Consider the following 22285-nt stretch of genomic DNA (forward strand, 5'->3'; position numbering starts at 1 on the left):
AAAGGCCATTACCAATGTAACAAAAATTCACATTTCTTTTCCCCTTCTATTCACAATACTTTTATAAACCAAAGGGGATAAAATGAGTTTTATTTCAAAGTCATAATTTCACAGCTTTTAAGGAATACAAAGAAAAGAGTCTGTTGTCATTATAGAGTTCATGAACTGGAGACCTGAGGGTCTAGAGTAGACAGAAAGAGAGGATAAATAAGACTTGAATTCAACTAAGTGATAATATTTCCAACATGGTTATTTTATTATTTGAAACTAAATGGTAGAATCAAAAAGACTCGTGACAAATATATATTGGCTTTGCTTACTCCATATTTTGCACAAACTGACATAGATCTTTTCCTGTTTTTTTGTATTCATCACACATGATCTTATGGTAATGTTATTCAATCATATTCACCACAATTTGTTTACTCATTCTTCAATCAATGGCCATCTACTCTGTTTCTAATTCTTTGCTTGCACAAAAAAATGCTGCTATAAATATTTTGTTGTATATGGGGGCTTTCATACTGATGGCTTTTGTGAGATATAAACCAAGGGATGGAGACAAGTTCAAAGGATATGGATGTTTTAGTCATTTTATTTGCATAATTCCAAATTGCTTTTCAAAATGGTTGTACATTTCACAGCTTCACCAAAAATGGTTAGTGAGCCTATCATTTCACAGGTACGCCAACATTCATTATTGCCATTTTTTGGACACATTTGCCAATTAATGTAGGTGTGAGAGAAGTAGACACATTTCTGGAACATTTCCCTGATTATATAGCCCATCACTGATCTAATCCTCTCCCATTACACTTTCCTCTCAAAATTCTCAAAACCTCTCATCTCTCCTCTATATCCATTTGCTCATGCTTCTCCAAATGTCAGATACTCCTCCCAGGAGTTCCAGTTGCCACCCTTTCCCCCCACCCCAGACTCAGAGCAAAGTTCCAGTCTCCCTTCATAGACCCTCTCTCTTCACCCATAGAATCATTCATTACTAGAGTCCCTTACCACCACCAAAGTAAGGCCTCATTCCTTTCGCCTCCTTTTTAATATACTCCTGTCTTCTTCACCCATGCTCCTACAGGCTCTTTTCAGAGACACAGGGGTCACCTTCCCCTTGTTTCTGTTCTTTAATTTGACCTCAGTATATCACACATTCCTCTCTATTCTTCTGCACCCTTGTCCCCAGTTTCATTTACCCTGGATTTAAACATTTTTAATATAAATTCAGATGTCCATACCATTATACTTTCTATAACTTTTTGACATATATTAGAGCTTACAATTGTATCCATATTCTGACCTGGAAAATGTTCAAATTTCTCCAATAAATTTTTGAATATGGACCATAAAATATTACCAGTATGTCACTCTCCTTAATGCTTTCACTGGAGCCAATTGGGAAATACAAGGAATTTCTTTTTGTCATAAATTATTAAAGATCAAAAGAGCTTGGTGTTTTTTACAACACAGCAAACCAACACTGATGTTAATTAACAGACCAAAAATTGTGTTGAGTAGGGATCTCAGACATTTAGCAATGGTCTGAAACTTTAGTCTATCTCTAAAATAAATTTTCAATGGTTTTTACAAAGTTTGAAGAACAACAAATTCATATTAAAATGGCCCCGCCCATACCGATTAAAAAAATCCTTAATTTATAGGGAATAAAAAATGGTTTACATCCATTAAAAAAAAGTTTACATAAAATATTGTTTGAAAAATCCTTTTTAAAATAAAGAATGTGCCCAGTGAATAAGAGTAATGGGCATGGAATCGGTAAGATCTGAGTTCAAATTTTGGCCTCAGACACTTTCCAGTGTGTGACTCTAAGCAAGTAATATATGTTCTGTCTGCCTCAGTTTTATAAACTAAAATGGAGACAATAATAGCACCTACTTCAGAGGACTGTTTGAGTATAAAATAAGATAATTTTTCTAAACTCTTTAGCACAATTTCTGGCATAGAGGAGGTGCTTTCTTCCCTTCCTTTTTAAGATGAGATAACTTATAATAGGAGGTTCTATCTCAGTCATATAAATGAATGTTGCTGCAAGAAAAGGTTACTTGGAGTTGATAAAAGGCAATATAATTGAAAGAAGGATGGCCTTAAAAGTGAAGAAAAACCACATTTCTAACTTTGCCTATAATATGTACTAGTTGTGTGGCTTGGGAAAATTTACTTAACCTCTCTTTGAGCCTCAATTTCCTCAACAGTAAAATTGAGATAATAAAACTTGCGATATCTAGTTACTAGGATAAATGAAATAACACAAGTAAATTACTTTGTAAGCCTTAAGGCATTATAGAAAAGTCAACTACTATTATTAGCTATTATGGCTATTACTTAACATTACTATATATAAAATAATTTGAGAGTTGATTAAAAGTGGGGAAACTAAAAGCTAGTTTTTTTTCTACAGTTGGATTGGCATTTGTTTTAGTAGTAATAAATTGCTACTTAACTGTTTATCTCATTTTGCCTCCTCTGGCTAGGTTTTGAGAAGTGAGGTAAGGGCTTTAAATTAAGGGGGGGGGGTGGAGAAGGCCTTCCCTTGATTGAGTAACCTAGGCCCATGGTGGTGAACCTATGGCACACATGACAGAGGGGGCACTCAGAGCCCTCTCTATGGGTACATGCACCATCACCCCAGCACAGAATTTGCCAGAGTTCATAACTAGAAAGCCAGAGGGATGCAGGGCCAGGCCTCTCCCCTCTGCCTATCTACTAGTGCCTGAGAACTTTTCTCACATCACCCGACTAGCTAAAATGTTTGCTATCACTGACCTAGGCAGTATTTATAAACAATCAACCAACCAACTAGTATTTATTAAGTACCTACTATATACAAAGCATAGTGTATGAGATACAAATACCAAGAAAGAAACAACTCCTTTGTTCTAATGAAGGAAATAACATGTACATCTAGTAATACATACTTAATGCACATGTTATATATTATATTATATAAAGCATAACAGAACTATATAGTATATCCAAAACAAGGTAGTTTAAAAGGGAAAGCACTAGTAGATGAGGGATAAGGAAAAGTTTTAAGCAGAATATAGTCCTTAAAAATGCATCTTAAAGAAAGGGCCTTTATAATGCTAATAAAGAGAAAATGCATTCCAAGGATGGGGCAGAGCCACTTTAAAAGCACAGACACAGAAGATGGAGTATATGTCAAAAATACAGCGAAAAGGACAATTTGAAGAACTGAAGAATATGTGAGTAGGAGTGTTACATCTAATGAAGATGTAACAGTAGGCTGGGTATTGCTTTAAAATCTACACAGATTGGTGACAAAGAGGAAAGGGTCAAGCAAACTCTTGAGATTTGACAGAATTAAGGAAGCTTAGAAGAAAAGGAAAGGGTTCATCTGAAAAACAGGGACAAGGAAGGAAAGAGGAAGAGGGTGGTGAAGGGCAAAGGGGCAAACTTTATCTCTACAATAAATCTATAATTCAGACTAAGAATGTATTCTAAAAGAATATATGCTATAGTGAGAGAGGCATTTCAAAGGACCAGAAACATTTCTTGAGCTTTAAAATAAGAATCATGTAAATCTATCTTTTGCTAGTTTTGAGGAGACCGTGTCTTATAATTTGCATGATTAACAGAATTTAACTATGTGAATGAAAAACATATTTTATTATTTACCTATGTGGAAACAAATCCTTCCATATTCCTCTAAAATTATGTCCCAGAGGGGCAGCTGGGTGGCTCAGTGGATTGAGAGCCAGGCCTAGAGACGGGAGGTCCTAGGTTCAAATCTGGCCTCAGACACTTCCCAGCTGTGTGACCTTGGGCAAGTCACTTGGCCCCCATTGCCTACCCTTACCAACTCTTCCACCTATAAGTCAATACACAGAAGTTAAGGGTTCAAAATAAAAATAAATAAATAAATAAAATTATGTCCCAGAAACATCACAAGAAGAGATTCTGACTTATTAGGAGGCCTGGAAAAATTATATATATATATATTTTTTAGACCCTTAACTTCGGTGTATTGTCTCATAGGTGGAAGAGTGGTAAGGGTGGGCAATGGGGGTCAAGTGACTTGCCCAGGGGTCACACAGCTGGGAAGTGGCTGAGGCCGGGTTTGAACCTAGGACCTCCTGTCTCTAGGCTTGACTCTCACTCCACTGAGCTACCCAGCTGCCCCCCAATTATATTTTTATTCAATAAAAACTAGATCCCTATATATATTCTACCACATCAACAGGTGTTTTTTCCTCCTGTCAAAATATTGGCATGCTATAAATAAATACTACAATTCATCGAAAGAGGTAGGATGAAAATTATCAACAAATAATAAGAAAAAAGGGATTAGTGTATGTATAATATATTAAGTATTTGATAGAAAAATATGGTAGAAAAGATTTACAGCATCAGATAATTTACAGCAAATTATTTAGCACTGATTATATACTACTGAGTGTGCAAAATTCCCTTTTTAAAAAATGAATGCAATTAGGCTTGGTCAAATGCATTTTATATATATGCATACATATATAAATATATATAAACATATATTCAGTTATTTGGTAGCAATATAATTAACACATTCAACAAACCCTTATTAATTAAATCATTATTAGAATGGAATGAAGGAAGAAGAAAAAAATAATCAAAATGCTAAACCCACCTCTTGACCAGATTTTCCTGAATTCTCTGAATGTAATGATTCAATCTCTCCTTCAATCATGGCAGCTTCTAGACATTCATGTAAATCTTTAAAACCATTAACTTGAAGTGGATACTGACCAAACATTTCTGTATTTTCAAATTTTTTACCTTGAGAAGAAAAAAAATTAAATTCATATTTCTAGATTTGACCTTTCAGCTTTCAGTATATTATAATATATTGTTTCATGAATATGTAAACTCCTTAAAAATAATTTTTCTATGTTCCATAAGGTAGCTAATGATTTGTACAACAGAAAATAAGCTAATAATGAATTAAACATTGTAAAAGACTATTTTTCCTCACTATGTGTGAAGCTCTAATCTAAAAATACAAGTACAGTTCAAAGTACTAGGCACTTGTTATAGGAGGCAACATCATGTTAAGAATGAAAAGACCAGGTCAAGAAATACCCAGTCTAGTAACTACTAGGACCTTATAATCTCCTTTCTATCTATATGAAAACCTTTTCAACCAAAGGTATTTTGCTCTTTTCAGAAACAATCATAGTTATAAATTGTAAGGTCAAAACAAATAGCAAATACCCAATTTATAAAACAACACACACACACAGGAATAGCTAATGTTACAAGGTTTCATTTTTCTTGTTTTTTTTATGTGAAGATGAGAGAAAATTTGAAACTGAAAATTAAAAAACTGAATTTAAAAAATTTTAAAGCTTTTTAAAAGAGCTTATTGAATCTGTTATATATTTATATGCCAAGAAAAGTAAGAATTCAAAGAGAGCTACAAAAATAGAAAATTAACAATTAAGAAAATATGAAATAGAGATTTTAAATAATTCACTTACAAGAAGACATTAAACTAGCTGAAAAGGAAATAAAAATAGGACAGAGTGAAAGTGGGAGGGGCATGTTTTTATAAAATTATATCAGGAGAAAAAAATTCAAATATAAAGGAATGGAAATTCAAATGGCACAAGACTATTTCAGATGCACCAGAAAATACAAATGGGAATGGAATGTATTCCAGAGACTAATGAGGTAAAAGAAGGTGACTTAACCTGCAAATGTGAGCCTCACTATAACTGGCCAAGAGAACATATACCTCTCCTTTACATCATACCACCTTGAAAAAACTGAAAGCAGAAAGATCCCTAGAGTCAGGTCTGAAGGCAGCTGCTCAAAGAACCTGAAGCTTAGAACAGTGCCACCTTCACCACAGTTACAGAGCCCAGATTTAAGTTGTTTTTTTTTTTTTAATTAAAAGAAAAAAGCTGGAAAGTGAGCAAACAACAACAAAACTCAACAAAGAATATTGTTTTGGTGACAGGGAAGATCAAAACATAAACTTAGAAGAAGACAACAAAGTCAATAATGCTACATTCCAATCCTCCAAGAAAAACAGGAATTGTTTTTCAGACCCAAAAGAATTAATGGAGGAATATAAAAAGGATTTTGAAATTAAATAAGAGAAGTAGAAGAAAATTTAGGAAAATGAATGAAAGTGATACAGAAAAATCATAAAAGAGTCAATAGCTTGGTAAAGGAGGCATCAAAAAATGCTAAAGAAATTAATACCTTAAAAAATAGAATAAGCCATTTGGTAAAAAGAGGCACAAAAAGTCAATGAAAGGAACTTCTTAAAAAGCAAAACTAACTTAGGGGAAAGAATGCTATTCACATCCAGAGAAAGAACTTGGAACCAAAAATGCATTAGAAAAATATATGATCGGACACATAGGAATGTGATGTTAAAGAATCACTCTACTGCAAATATGAATAAAATGGAAATAGGTTTTGAACAATGATATATGTATAACTCAGTGGAAATGTTTGTTGTCTTTGGGAGGTGGGAAGAGAAAGTGGGGGACAGGGGAGAATGATAAATCATGTAACCATGGAAAAATATTCTAAATAAAAATTAAAAAAAAGCATAACTGTCCAAAAAGGGAAAAGATATACAGAAATGCACTGAAGAGAACTTCTTAAAAGGCAGAATTGGAGAAACAAAATTCACTGAGGAAAAGAATTCTTTACAAAATAAAATAGCCAAATTAAAAAAAGTACAAAAGCTCACTCAAGATAATTATGTCTTAAAAATTAGAATTGGGCAAATGGAAGTCAATATCTCCATGAGTGGTCAAGAAGCAATAAAACAAAAGAAAAAAAGACAAAAATATACAAAAACAGGAAATGTCTAACTGGGAAAATAGCTGATCTGGAAAATAAATCCAGGTGAGATTACTGAAGAATTATTAGACTATCAGAAAAAACATGTTCAAAAAGAGTCTAGATATCTTCTTTCCAAAAATTATGAAGGAAAACTGTCCTGATATTCTAGAGCATTAATGGCAAACCTTTAAGAGATGGAGTGCCAGGCCTTGTCCCTACCCCAGTCCTCAGATTGAGTGTTGACCCAGAATCATGCCCAGGTGTCATGCCCCCCCCCACACACACACACAGAAAGTGCTCCCCTTGGGAGGCTAGGGATAGGGGTGGATGAAGTGAAGAAGGTCATTAGCAAGTGTAGAGAGGGGGAGGGGAGTGGCCCAAGTGTTCTGCTCCTCTCCAGCTCTGCCACCAGTGAGCTACCCTTTTTAACCCCTGTATGGTCTCATTGGCTGCTGAGCAGAAGAGTGGGTGATGTGAAAAAATGTCATAAGGCATGGTGGAGATGGGGAAGGGAGCAGCTCTTCCTGAATCCCTCTGCCTTTCTAGTAACAAACTCTTGGGGAGGGTGGGGAAGAGGGAGACCATATGGCCACAGAGAGGTCTCTGTGTGCAATCTTTGGCATGCAAGTCATAGGTTCGCCATCACTGTTCTAGAACCACAGAGTAAAATAGAAATTGAAAGAACTCACAGATCACCTCCTGAAAGTGATCCCAAAGGAATAACTCTCAAGAATATTATAGCTAAATTCCAGAACTCCCAGGTCAATGACAAAATATTGCAAGTGACCAAAAAGAAATAATTCAAATATTGTGGAACTAGTCAGGATAACACAAGATTTAGCAGTTTCTACTTTAAAGGATCAGAGGGCCTGGAATAGGATATTCCAGAGGGCAAAGAACCTAGGACTTGAACCAAGAAACATATACCCAGCAAAACTGAGCATAAATCTTTTAAGAGGAAAAAATGGATATTCAATGAAATAAAGGACTTTCAAATATTCCTAATGAAAAGACCAGAGCTGAATGGAAAAGTTGACTCTCAGTTACAAGACTCAAGAGAAGCATAAAAAGATTATTTGGGAAGAGAAATGAATATGCCATTCAATAAGATTTCTAACAGGGGAGTGGGGAATAATTCCTGTAACTCCAAAGAACTTTACATTATTAGTGCAATTAGAAGGAGTATACAAAGATAGAAGGTAAGGGTATGAATTGAATATGATAGATCCAGGAGAGGTAATTCTTTGCATTAAAGGAAATTCTTCAGAATTGGGAATGTGTTGTTTGTTCATGGTTATATCCCAATACTGTAAGTCTATGCCTTTTTTCCTTGTATCTGACCCCTAGACTCTATGTCAGTAATAGGAAACTTAACAGCAGATGTACTTTGCATAGGAAACAAAGTCAGTGTGTAGATTCCTTCTCTGTTCCTATTGGTGTTATTCTGCTCCCCTCTAGGGTACTGACATTTCTGGAATTGAATTCCTTTAAATGCACTGACTCAGAATTTACTCCAAAGGCAGCTCTCTTTGGAGTTTCACAGGCTTTAAAGTGTGCTACATCTGTGAGCAACTGTCTCTGAGCTAGGCTTGGTAAGAATTCCCTAGCATTAGGATCCAGCTATTGTAGCAACTAGACTTTCCACTTTCCCTTTCAGCTTCTCTAGTTGGTGATAGAGAAAAGATTGTGCCTGTGTCTGAGAATTTTGCACTTTCCTTCTCAATGGTCTGCAGGAGCTTATCTCCCTTGTTGACACTGTCTCTAAGAGATCCCCATTAGAACACCCATCTAAAATCATTGCCCTTGTTTGTTCTGCCTTGCTGTACTACTGATTGGTTTAAATGATCCATAGTCTCACTACATAATGATGTTTCTTTTCCAATACAGTGAGAATTAATAAATGCTACTTCTTTCAAGCTTGAATCAAGAGTTTGTGTAGATTTACATGGTTTTCTTCCAACATTCCCCAAATCACCAGTTCCCTTCCCATAAATTCTCTTTTATTTCTATTATATCATCCTCCATCTGCAACTCTTCCTCAGTCTTTCCTTTGTAACTTTGTGTTACATCCACCAGCCCATAATTTATGATTTCTTCCAGTTTCTCTTTCCTACTGTTCTCCGTCTTATCATTGCCATTGTCCTTATCTGTCACTGCAACAACTAATGCTGCTTCCTCAATTCATAAATTGGTACATGATCTTTCTCCTTGGGACATGTTAATTGGAATTTGGGAAATGCCATTTAAAAGTCTATATATATTTTCTATGGACACGTGGGAACTATCAAACTACATTTTCCATGGTCCAATGGGTTTCCGGTTCCAGTTCTTTGGGCGTGGGGATGCCTGCATCGCCACGCAGAGAACAGTTTAAATGAGAGGAAATCTGAAAGTAAGCTCTCTTTAGCTAGCAGGCGTGAGAAGAGACGGGAGATAACAATAATGGCTGGGGCAGCAGTTTTGAATTCTTACCGGCGTGTGGTCTAATGATTTTACCAGCATGGCCATGGCTTTAATTAAACTACTAATTTATATTATTATATCAGTCTTTATCATTTTTAATCTTAACAGACACATATTCCTCCATCTTAGATAAACTAGGGGAATTACTAAAGCTAGCACAGATCACAACATCTGGCTCTTGCTTTGTCACTGTATTTGGTGTTATTGTCCCTGTTGTTGCTGTTGTTATTGTTATACCTAGAGTTATAATAGGTGTTCCTCCTATTGTTGCTATTATTCTTGTTGCCAAAATTTATTTGTGACGTATCTATAGTACCTAACAATATGGCCCAATTTCTGGCAATAGGAAGCATTGTTTGACAGTTATTGTTATTACTATTGTAGGAGGACTGCCTTGGTCTACTTTGGCTCCTCTGATTACAGGACATCAGAGCCATATTCTTTAACTACTCTATCTCTTTTGCCTTTTGTGCCTCTTTCAGTTGCCTTTTTAACTCAGCTATCTCCTTATCTTTCTCTGAGGCCTTAGATTGTTTAGGCTCAGTATCCCTGGACTCAAGAACATAGGCTGCTGTTTTTCTCAGTTCCTCAATGGGCATGGTCTCCCATTGTGGGCAATGCAATTTGAAATAAGATTGAATGAGAGTTGCACTACCCTTTACAAACTGACACCTGACATGTTGGATATTGTCTTCTGTGGTCATGTCCCTAAAGCCTAAGATGGTCTCTCCTGCCTCCAAGAGCCTGTCTAAATATAAGCTTGGGTATTCTTCTTCCCCTTGCCTAAGCTTCTCAAAGGATCCCCATGCATTGGAGTGCCGTGCATGGAGACGCATCACCTTGACCAAATCCTCTCTACGATGTTTTAGCTATACCATGTTGGCATGGGACAATAGCTCAAGATCTTGATGCTGTTCAGGCCAAGAGGTTAGGTTGGGGTTGTTCCTAGTCTCAGCAATAAACTTTGCCTTCTCACTAGGGGTGTAAAGCTCAGATAACAGCAACTCAACGTCCTCAAAGGTGGGATTGTATAACCTGACAGCCCTTTTATACTCTTTTATTGACTTATGTGGGTTTGTGTAGAGTTGGGGAAACCTCTTTAAAATCTCCAAATCACCCCCTGAGAATGGTTTATAGCCCTTTACTTGAATCATCCCTGAGTCAGGTTGAACTACAGTCCTGTCTGTGATAGGTAGAATGGTGACAGAAGCTGCTTCAGCCCCTACAGCTTGTTGTTCAGTGGTGGTAGTGTCATTGGCCTTTTGTTTACTATCCTCTTTCTTTGGCAAAACTATTCCCTCTATAATCTCTAGCTGCATAATGGTTCTTGCATCTAGCTCCTTGTCTTCTCTAATTTGTTTGTTTATCTCAAGAGTTTTCATTTGTTCAATCAGTGTTTCCAAAGCTGGGTTTGTCACTTCTGCTTTTCCAAATGTAAAATTCAAAATCTTTCCCAATATCATGAAGGCCCCATAAAATGACACTGTCATGGCTACCCCTGATGGAATATAGGCCAGAGCTTTACCCAGGGGTATGGTCAGCCATTGACACGAATCATAGACCCTAATAATTTCCATAAAGAACTGAGGGATTGTTACAAGCCATAGAGTTGCACATGCCCTCCAAAGACCATACAACAGTACTGCAGAGCACCCCAGAGTAACAATCACTCTATTAATAATGTTGGTCATGATGAAGCTTTTTTACCCTCAAGTTCAAAAAAGAAATCCTAGCCTGGCTGACCAAACTGTAGGATCAGGGAAACTGTAAGATGACAGGGTCCAGTGGCAATCAAATCTCCCTAATCCCTGGTCTTTGGAGAGACACACTCACACAGGCTCTACTGAAAGGGAGGGCCAGGAGTGGTCCTTCACCTTCCTCCTCCCACTAAGCAGTTGGAACATCAGTTAACAGTTTGTTAATGGTGGACAATCTGGCTTGATAACTCCTGGCCCAAAATGGTAAGTGGGGAAAGGCTAAACTCCTTATAATGATATCTTTCTCTGAATTATTTCCCCACAGGATAGAATTGGTGAAGCTTGATGTCTTAAAAGCTCACTGGCTCAGTGATTAGAATTAACTTCAGGGACATCAGTAAGAGGAATTTGGCTTATGGAGTTTGTGAGTATATCCTCAAAATATCTATATCCAGACACTGTTCCTAGTTGATAAGGTTTTAAAGACATCAGGAAATGGGAAAGGGGAATAAGGCTTAGGGTTGATAGGTAAGGATAAAACTACCTAACAGCTATGTCTAAAACAGCCCCTCCTCCCAAAGAGGAAATGTATCTTAAATGGCTGAACTGCTCTCTAACCCTATAAATATTCTTCTTTAAACCTAGACAGCTAAACTAACGTAAACAGTGATATTGTTGAAAAGTCTAACCAAAGTAAAACAGGTTTGGCAGTCAGAGACTGAATGGCTCAGCTCAAAGCTACACAGTTTGCAGAGACAAGCCCCCAGATCAGGATCAAGACCCAAGACCCAAGACCTAGGACCCAAGACCTAAGCCCTAAGACCTCCCAAGCAGGGAGCCCTGCCTTTTTATACCAGGACTCCAATTGTCTCTAACTGTCCCCTCTCTCAGAGTTCTGGGAGGCACTATGGAATTCTGTGCTGCAGCCTGAACCCCTCTCAACAATATGGATCCCACAATAGATAGAGGGTAAGGGTATGAATTGAATATGATGGGATAGTATTTTAAAAAAATAAAATTGAGGTATGAGAAAAAGAATGCACTGGGCAGATGGGGAAGGGAAAACTATACTAGGGTAAATTACCTCACATAAAAGAGGTGAGTGAGATAGAATTAAGTGTATTATTCTCAGAGTGAGTATTTGGCTTGCATCCCATTTTTTCAAGCACAGCTTAACACACAATTTTACCAGGTCTACGGAAAACGATATGGAGGCTAGTATTTGTTATCTAAAAGTCCTAGAGACAATAACAAGGAACACAGAGGCCCCTGATTCAAGGGTAATTTACAACTAAGTCACTTTATTCTTGAGGCAGATGATATTCTTTTGTATTTTGTTTTTCCTTGAAATTATTTCACTTCAATGTTCTTCAAACCTAGACACCCCTAAGTGTACACTGTAAGTTACAATTCTGCGAAATGGAATCTGACAGGATGTTAGGAAAGGGAGGAAGTGGGAGAAGAAGATTTGCGTTTAGAGATTCATATGTGTATATATGAGATCTTTATTTCTTTGGCACTCGCCACTAGAGCATTTGCCCTTTTCGTGAAAAGAAAACTGCTGATTTTTAACTCATGCTGACTCCAGATTATGTATTTCTAAGTGGGAAATTCTGTAACAGTTTTTATCTCATCCCACTTAAAAGCATAAAAAAGCTTTTACAATAGAAGGGAAGGTGGAAGAGGAGAGAGAGGAGGTGAACATTTATTACTCTCACTGGAACTGGATCAAAGATAGAACATACACACTCAGCTGGGTATAGAAATCTATCTTACCCTTCAGGAAAGTAGTAGGGGAAAAGGGATGAGAGAAGGGGAGCGGGGCTGATAGAAAACGGGGCAAACTGGGGAGGTAGCAGGGAAACAAAGAGAGTAAGATGTGGTAATCATAATGTAAATTGTTTTTAAAAGTCTCTTTATTAAAGGCCTCATTTCTCAAATACATAAATAAATGAGTTGAATTTTATCCAGTTGGTAAAACTGATAAATGATCAAAGCATATAAACAGGAAGTTCTCAAAGTAATTAAAGCTCTCTTTAGCCATGCAAAAAATGCTCTAAATCACTATTAACTAGAGAAATGCAAACTATAACAGCTCAAATGCCATGCCATACCTCTAAGAGTGGCTGTTATGACAGAAAAAGAAAACTTGGTGAGGATGTGGGAAAACTGAGACACAAATGCCCTGTTGGGGCAATTGTGAATTAATGCAATCATTCTAGAGAACAATTTGGACCTATGTCCAAAGGGCTATAAAATAAACTTGAATTTTGATCCAGCAATATTATTACTATGTTTGTAGACAAGAGAATTAAAAACAAAGGAAAGATTCAACATTTATGAAAAATATTTAAAGAAGCTGTTTTTGTGGGGGCAAAGAATTGAAAATTGAGAGGATACTCATACTTGAGTAAGTTGTAGTATATGATCATAATGGAATAATATTGTGCTGTAAGAAATGAAAAGCAGAAGGTACTCAACTCAGAAAAACCTGAAAAGTCTTATATGAACTGAAGCAGAGAAGCAGAACCAGAACATTGAACACAATGATAGGAGTACATAAACAACTATGAAAAATGATCCAAAACTAGTCCAAAGGACTCATGATAAAAAATGTCACCTGCTTCCAGAGAAAAAGAATGAGTGCCTAATCCAGACCAAAACAAACTTTTTTCACTTTCTTTTTCAATTTTTTCTTTGAGTTTCCTTCCACAAAAGGAAAAATGCTTATAGGATTACACATGTAAAATCTAAATGGTGGTATTGGTTATGGACTATGTATGTGTGTCAGGGGTGGAGACTGGGGGTGGTGGTTTGAAGAATGTTGGAAACTGTTTTTACATGTAATTGGGGAAAAAATAAAAGGAAAAAAATTACAAAGTGATTATGATAAGTGGAATTCAACCTACTCAATCTATATATATAGAAAAAATTACTAAACATACCACCATACAGAAAAAAAGGGCTTAAATAATGAGTGATATTCAGTGCTGATATAATAAAAACAATGACATAAACAAAATACTATTAACTAAATTATTGACTATAACTATAGTTATATATAAAACTATAACTATTAAATAAATTAACATAAACTAAAGGAATTTGTACATTTAGTCCTATCACAAAATAAACAAGGGGATATTTTTAGAATTATAGACAAAAAGATTCATTTAGATGAAGATATTAAAATATCAATGTGAATAATTTTAAAAGAACTAAGCTGCAAAGATAATGATTAGATCTAGAACTACATTATAAAACAGCAATCATCTCAACTGATGTGTAATTAAATGTAATTAATGTGTAATTAAAAAACAGAATACTGTATTAATGGAATAGATTAGACAAAGAAACAGATATAATTAAATTTAATAAACTAGGTGTCTGATAAACTACAAAGCAAGGTACAGATACAAAGATCAACCATGTACTAGGGCAGGGGTCGGCAACCTTTTTGGCAGTGAGAGCCATAAATGCCACATTTTTTAAAATGTAATTTAGTGAGAGCCGTACAGTGCTCACAGTGTGTGCTCCTATAACAGCGCCTGAAAAAAAATTGACTTTATGGCTCCTGCAGAAAGAGCCATACATTGCCGACCCCTGTACTAGGGTATAGAAGTATTGCAAACAAATGCACAAAAGTTGAAATAATAAATGTAGCTTTTTCAGATCATGATGCTATAAAAATTATGTTTAAAAAGGGTCCATGGAAAGGCAAATATAAATAAATTAAAATTAATTGAAAACTAAATAATCGATTTTTAAAACTGGTGGGTCCTTCATTAAAGAGAATGACAATAAGGAGACATCATATCAAAACGTATGGGATACAAACAAAGAGTACTCAGGGGAAAATATTTATCTCTGAAGGCCTATAGCAACAAAATCAAGAAGGAGAAGATCAATGAATTGGGCTTGTAACTTTAAAAATTGAAAAAGGACAAATTAAAAATCCCCAGATAAAAAACTAAATTGCAAATCCTAAAAATTAAAAGAGAAATTAATAAAATTGAAAGTAAAAGAACTATTGAACTGATAAATAAGAATAGGAGATGGAGCTCTGAAAAAACAAAATAAAGTACTGGTTAATCTAATAAAAAGAAAGAAGAGAAGCAAATTAACAGTATCAAAGATGAAAAAGGTGATCTCATCTCTAATGAAGAGGAAATTAAGGAAATTATTAAGAACTATTTTGCCTAATATGGCAATAAATACGACAATCAACATGAAATGGGTGAATATTTTCAAAAATATAAATTGCCTAGATTAACAAAAGAGGAAATTGAAGACTTAAACAATCTCTTCTCAGAAAAAGAAATTGAACAAGTCATCAAGGAACTTCCTAAGAAAAAATCACCAGGGCCAGATGATTCACAAGTGAATACTATCAAACATTTAAAGAACAACTAAACCCAATACTACACAAAGTATTTGACATAATAAGCAAAGGAGTTCTACCAAATACCTTTTATAAAACAAATATGTTACTGATTCCAAAGCCAGGCAGATCAAAAACAGAAAAAGAAAACTACAGACCAATCTCCATAATGAACACAGATGTAAAAATCTTAAATAAAATACTAGCAAAAAGACTCCAGCAAGTTATCATAAGGATTATCCACTATGACCAGCTGGGATTTATATTAGGAATGCAAGGATGGTTTAATATCAGGAAAACCATCCACATAATTGACCATATCAACAACCAAACCAACAGAAATCATATGATTATCTCAACAGATACAGAAAAAGCCTTTGACAAAAGACAATACCCCAAACTACTAAAAACACAAGAAAGTTTAGGAATACAAGGGCCTTTCCTCAAAATACTATACAGTATATATTTCAAACCATCAGCAAGTATTATCTGCAATGGTGACAAGTAAGAAGCCTTTCCAATAAGATCAGGAGTGAAGCAAGCATGCCCATTATCACCTGTATTATTTAATATTGTATTAAAAACGCTAGCAGTAGCAGTAAGACAAGAAAAAGAAATTGAAGGGATTAGAATAGACAAACCAAACTATCCTTCTTTTCAGGTGATATAATGGCATACTTGGAAAAACTAATGAAAATAATGAAAAACTTTTACAAAGTTGCAGGATATTAAATAAATCCATATAAATCTTTATTACCAACAAAGTCCAGCAGGAAGAGACAGAATTTGGAACTCAAAATGTTAGAAACTATTCCAAAAATCATTTTTAAATATAATTGGGAAAAAATAAAACATTTACTAAGGAAGAAAAAAGTGAATCAAATTATATATATGATTATTATGTGCAATAAATTACTATATATTATTCCCTCCTCATCCAGTGTTTCACTTTCTGCAGTTTCAGTTATTCCTGGTCATTCCAGGGGAAGGAGGGAAGCTAGAAAAGGCTTGCAGACAGATAAGGGAGCAGGCTAGCATGTGGTACTGGAGATCTACTTCATTTTTTTCATATGTCAATTCTGCTTTCACTTAGAGGATAGTGTGTGTGTGTGTGTGTGTATGTGTGTGTGTACACGCACGCATGTGCGCTTCTGGAGTTGGGAGGATTCAAAGCAATGAACTGAGGAGTCAGTCTAGGAGAAAGAACAAAAGAGCAAGAAAAAGCAAAGAGAAAAAAAGTTAGTATAGGTGTTAAAATATAAATGTTAAAGTGAGAACTGTCCTCGGTTTCAGGTATCCATAGGGAGTCTTAAAATGTATTCCCTTTAGCTAAAGAGAGACTACCTGTGCAATATTATACAATAATGTATAATGTATTTTATTATTACCATATTCAGTACTGTCAATGTATGTTTCATTTATCAATTAAGATATGTCATTATGCATATGTATGTATAAGAATATCACATCATATATGAGGTCAATAGGTATTCACTGATATTCTCGGTTTTGGACATTCACAGTAGGTCCTAGAACATATTGCCTGAGGATATGGGAAGCCTATTGTGCTACCAAAAGAGTGTGTGTGTGTGTGTGTGTGTGTGTGTGTGTGTGTAACCATACCTTCAAGCACTCCCACTGCTAGGAACCTTCCATAGAATAATTCTAGCATTGGATTCTTTGGTTTCTCTCCATCCCTGAAAAACATTTTAACATATAAATGCAGTAACAACTTTTGGATTTACAGATAGTTAATAAACAGAAAAATTTTAAAAACTATACTGAAAAAAATCTATTGTGACAACACATAATGAAAACAATGTAAATCCTCTTACACAAAGTGTTTCTAAATCTCTTTTAGAGCATGAATTTTCAGTTAGGGTTTATGAACTTTTAAAAATATACATTGTGATAAATGTATTTAAATTTAATGGATTTCTTTTCTAATCCTTTAGATTTTATTTCTTCCATATAAAAATATTCTTTTCTGAAGAAATCCATAGGCTTTACCAGTTCTGATAAAGAGGTTCACTACACAAAAAATGTTAAGAATCTCATTTTAAACCACTACATATTTGGACATTTCTGTAAATAGTACTAACTAAAGCAGAAATAATGAATACAATGTTTCTACATTTTATTTTCAGACTTTTTGCATTATTCAGGACTACAAGACCCAGATAATGTTATCCCTTATATGCCTGGGCTATTCACTTTGATGGAGATGAAGTTAAAATCATTTAAAAAAATACATATGTTTAGCACCTACTTCTGAAGAGAAAGTATTTTAAATTTCTCAGTCAAATTTTAGCTAACTTAAATGTTGTTTAATTCATAAAAAATCTTTACGCATGTCCCAACAACAAATGTGAGTGGCCGTGCCCACAAGCTCTCATATTTATTCCACTATTTCAATAAGTTTTCATCTTATCAAAGTTAAAAGAAGTTAATTAATTCTCTTTCACATGAAGGATACAAGTTAAGGGTTGATTTTAATTCTTGTTCATTAATGTAGTCAAAACTATTAAAGAGCGTTTTCTAGCAAGATATGATTGGGAAGGTGGTCTGGACCTATGATTTTATAAGTTCAGAGACATCACTGATACAGAAACTATCTCCACTGACGTGAGTTGGTAATTCATTTGTAATTTATGGTTTTAAGAGATTTGTCTGGGGCATTAGTATTTTAATTGACTTGTTAGTTAATAAATTGAAATCTACTATGCTATACTAACTTTCCAATTATGTGATAAAATTTGACAAGTTTAGATACTGTAGTTTCCTAACCTATAATTAGTCTTTTTAATGGTTGCATAAAGGACCGTTCATATAAATATGCATTAAACCCACATTTAACTTCTTTAACATTTAATATTTAACTTCTTTAAGAAGAATTGAACTAAAGAAAAAAACAACACAAAGAGTAATTTCATGAGGAAACTTACCTTTCCTCTTCAGCTTTCATTTGGAAGGCATCTTCTAACCAATCTAATAATTTGTGTGTGAACTCACTCACATCTTGCTGTATTTAAAGAAAAATCATATTAATATTTTTCCTATGAAAACATTTTAAAATACTAAAAGTAACTTCTGTAAAGTATCCAAATGCCATGTTCAAAAAAGTTTTACACTGAACAACATAAATATATGACAATGATTTTATATGAAAACCAGAGAAACACAATATTAACAAAACCTAAGCTTCAAAATTCATTAAAAGAAGTCTCCAAAAAATATAGGCAAAGGTTTTAATTTTTAAATCAAATTACACTTGAAGTTTTCTAAACATGTCTATACTTTGATATATTCCAGCAATAAACTGACAAAATTAAAATTCTATAAGCTCTTTTCATCTCCAAAGTAACATGAGTCAAACTTTATTGGAAAATTCTTACTATTAAACCTAGTTGTATCTTTAAAAATAGAAAGGACTGAGGAGGACACTTATTATCACAATACTCTCATTCATTAGTAATTTTGAGGTCAAGAAGGACATTAAGACTTATTTTGTTTATTTTAATAATGACAACTTGTTCCGGTTGTCAAAACTAATTGTAATTTACAGTTATGTTTATTCCTTGAAAATTTGTTCTTCTAAGTCAGGTGCTCTCTAATTCAAGGGTTTGGAGTTTGAAAACTCGTGAAATAGAAGAGATGCCAACTAGTTTTATAGTTCCCTAAATAAGCATGAACATAAATATATCCTATTTTTAAAAAACCTGAGGGAGGGGCTTGCAATTGGGGGAAACCATAGAAAAGTGAGTTATTTCTTCTTTTAGGAGGACCTATGTTTTTTATTATATAGTTTTTAGAGATATGAAATAGCAAAATAATAATATAACTTTTTTGTCTGTTAAATGATATGGCTATTATTAGTCTCTAGATATTTTAACCCTTGAACCCCCAGATGATGACTGTACCCTGAGATTTACTTTATGACTGGTGAGTTCTTGTGGTGGTTGGATAACAGGCCTATGATAGGAACACCCTACCCAAGCTGCCCTTGACATTTCTAACTCACTCTCAGTGGGCTTCACCTCCACTTGCTACTCTCTCCTCCCTTCCTACTGCTTGTCTTTAGGTTGGATCTCCTCCATTAGAAAACTCCTAGTGAATAGGAATTGTTTTGCTTCACATGTGCATATGTGCGTGCATATGTGCATGCATGTGTAAACATCAGACCCAAATGTGAAAAGGAGAAAGATTTTTAAACAAAACACTGTAACATTATTTTCTTTTCATAAGATTGTTCTGGTGGGTGCATGTTTGTGTGTGTGCGTGCACATGTGAGCAAGTGAGCATGCATGTGCTCTCATGCCAAGTCAAGTTGACAAGACACTAATTGTTTACTATGGGCCAGGAATTGTGCTAAGTACAAGGAAAATGAAAGGGAAAAGGAAAAGGAAAAGGAAAAAAACCAAGTCTTTTCAATCAAGGCACTCACAATCTAATCAAATCAAATTAAATATACTTAGACATAAATTAAAGCTCCTGTAAAAGCTACCTGTTGTGAGCCATTCGATTTGAAAGCATCTTTAAGAATATCAACTGCTCTTGAAGGATCGACATATTTTCTTTTAGAACCAACAAGAAGTGCAAACAGATGCCGCAGTTCACGCATAAAAGGCAAATTTCGATGTTCCTAAGTTTTAAAAATAAATACAATTAATAAATTAATATAATAAAAATGTTATCCTCATGAGATAATCATTCTGAAATTAGCTAAGAATACATTAGCAAATCAAATGGATGATTTGTCAGGAATCCATCTATCTATGCAGCAAATAAGGAAAAGCAAGTCTGGAAGCATTTAGGGCATCCAAGAAAAAAAAAACATATAAATTAGCAGAGCAATTGCCATTATTGCCAGAAGCTTGACTGCTATCTCTTACATAGGAATGTACATCATATCTTCTACACAAAGCTTTTTTTCATTCCCAACCCTTATTTTTAATTAGATTTAATTTCTTAAATCTAATCTCATAATTTTAAAAGTCTTTTCTATGACTTTTTAAAAAAAGACTATAACTGTGATTAAATTAGGCAAAGGGAATTTTCAAAAGGAAATTCAATTACCTAATGGTAATTGGTAAACATCAGTATGTGTGCTGAAACTTATAGTTTTGCATTTTATATTACATTATGATCTTTTGTGTGTGTTCTTTTTTTTAATCACCCATATTAAACTGTAGTCCCCATTAGGGGAAGCACTATGTGAAAAGCAAAGGGAGGAGATTTTAATAATCTGTGGATTTCACTGATAGAAAAAGTATGTATACTGACACAAATGGAGGGAAACTTATCCAACACTTCAGCAGACAATGATAAACTGCTATTGGATTAAAAATTCACCACTTGGTAACCAACTTTGTGTTTCGATGATGGTTTACCTAAATATAGGCAAAGGTTTTAATTTTTAAATCAAATTACACTTGAAGTTTTCTAAACATGTCTATACTTTGATATATTCCAGCAATAAACTGACAAAATTAAAATTCTATAAGCTCCTTTCATCTCCAAAGTAACATGAGTCAAACTTTATTGGAAAATTCTTACTATTAAACCTAGTTGTATCTTTAAAAATAGAAAGGACTGAGGAGGACACTTATTATCACAATACTCTCATTCATTAGTAATTTTGAGGTCAAGAAGGACATTAAGACTTATTTTGTTTATTTTGACTGAACTGATACTACACTTTTGCTCAGGCTATTTTCCTGCCCTATTGTGCCTTCCGCGTTTCCCTCTTGTCTATCCAAAAACTTAAGTCAATTAATGATACTAAAAACCTGTTGAATTCAAGTTTCTAAAGTCCTGTAACTGATGGTATTACTTTTACATATTTCTAGATTACAAAAGAAACAGCATGCTTAATGCCACAAGGAGAGATCAGAGGGGTGAGCCTTCCAATAAGAAATACCTGTTTCTGACATATGCAAGCTTGAGACCATGAGCAAGACAATTGAGCTCTTGCACTAATAGCTTCCCCAAAATTATTAGCTAATAGAAATGCTGGCAATCTGCAGTGATGGAAGTAGGTTTTATGTTGGCAGTTGTCCATACTGACAAATGACTGAGACACTCCCTAGTGTTTTGTGTAAAGTAAGTAAAAAATTGATTTTCCCCAGAACTGGATCATAAGGATGACAGATTTAGAGCTGAAGGGATGACAGAAATCACTGAGTTTCACCCACCTCATTTTTAGATAAGAGAACTGAAGTACAGAATGATTAAGTGACGGCATGGGTTACTCAATAAATAGCTGAGATAGGATGTGAAACCAGATCTTCTTGATTTCAAGGCTAGTGCTGTTTCCACTACACAAATCATAGCAGGATATATGTGTTCCTCGTATTTTTTTGCATAAGCAAAATGATACATAAAATATTTCACAATTTACAAAATTAGATTAAATCAATCCCTGGATCTTCTATACCACTCAAAACATTTTTATGACTCGGGATATTCTGGATCTAATTTTCTAAGGAAGAAAATCTTAACTGAACATCAATTCTGCCTACTAGTTAAAATTCTTTGAAAAAATGTCTTCATGTTTTATATTCAAAATTTGTAGAACTCTTATTTGACTTTTAAAAACTGTTTATTTTTTAGCTGATTGTATCTCCATCATTTTGCATGATGATACAAAGTACACTTTATACCTGTGCACATTAGGGTTATTAAGTTCCATATATAGCCAAGGATTAGGTCTTGTTCAGTATTAAATTTAATCAGAAACCAAGTTATTTTAATATCCCCTAAAAACATTTCATCAGAATTGGATGCCACTGCATTCAATTAGTACTGTTATGTATCAAACCTAAATATTTGTTTCACAGGGACTTATTTTTCAGTGTTCACCCTGTATTCGTAAGAACTTTCATAAAATCAGGCCCTTTGGTACAAAAGTCATTTC

At 34.6% G+C, this 22285-nt stretch overlaps 1 protein-coding gene across 1 annotated transcript in view; it reads right to left on the reverse strand.

Annotated features, from left to right (window-relative positions):
• The window catches only part of USP25 (ubiquitin specific peptidase 25), a 206661-nt gene that overhangs the window by 75962 nt on the left and 108414 nt on the right, over positions 1–22285 (reverse strand). Inside the window, exons 7-10 of the mRNA XM_044670322.1 lie at positions 19874–20011; positions 18315–18391; positions 16993–17066; positions 4655–4803 (exon numbers count right to left, since the gene is read on the reverse strand). Of these exons, the coding sequence (XP_044526257.1) occupies positions 4655–4803; positions 16993–17066; positions 18315–18391; positions 19874–20011 (438 nt within the window). The remainder of the gene's footprint in view (positions 1–4654; positions 4804–16992; positions 17067–18314; positions 18392–19873; positions 20012–22285) is intronic.

The sequence above is a fragment of the Gracilinanus agilis genome, chromosome 3 (assembly GCF_016433145.1).
Source record: "Gracilinanus agilis isolate LMUSP501 chromosome 3, AgileGrace, whole genome shotgun sequence".
In the NCBI taxonomy this organism is placed as follows: Eukaryota; Metazoa; Chordata; class Mammalia; order Didelphimorphia; family Didelphidae; genus Gracilinanus; species Gracilinanus agilis.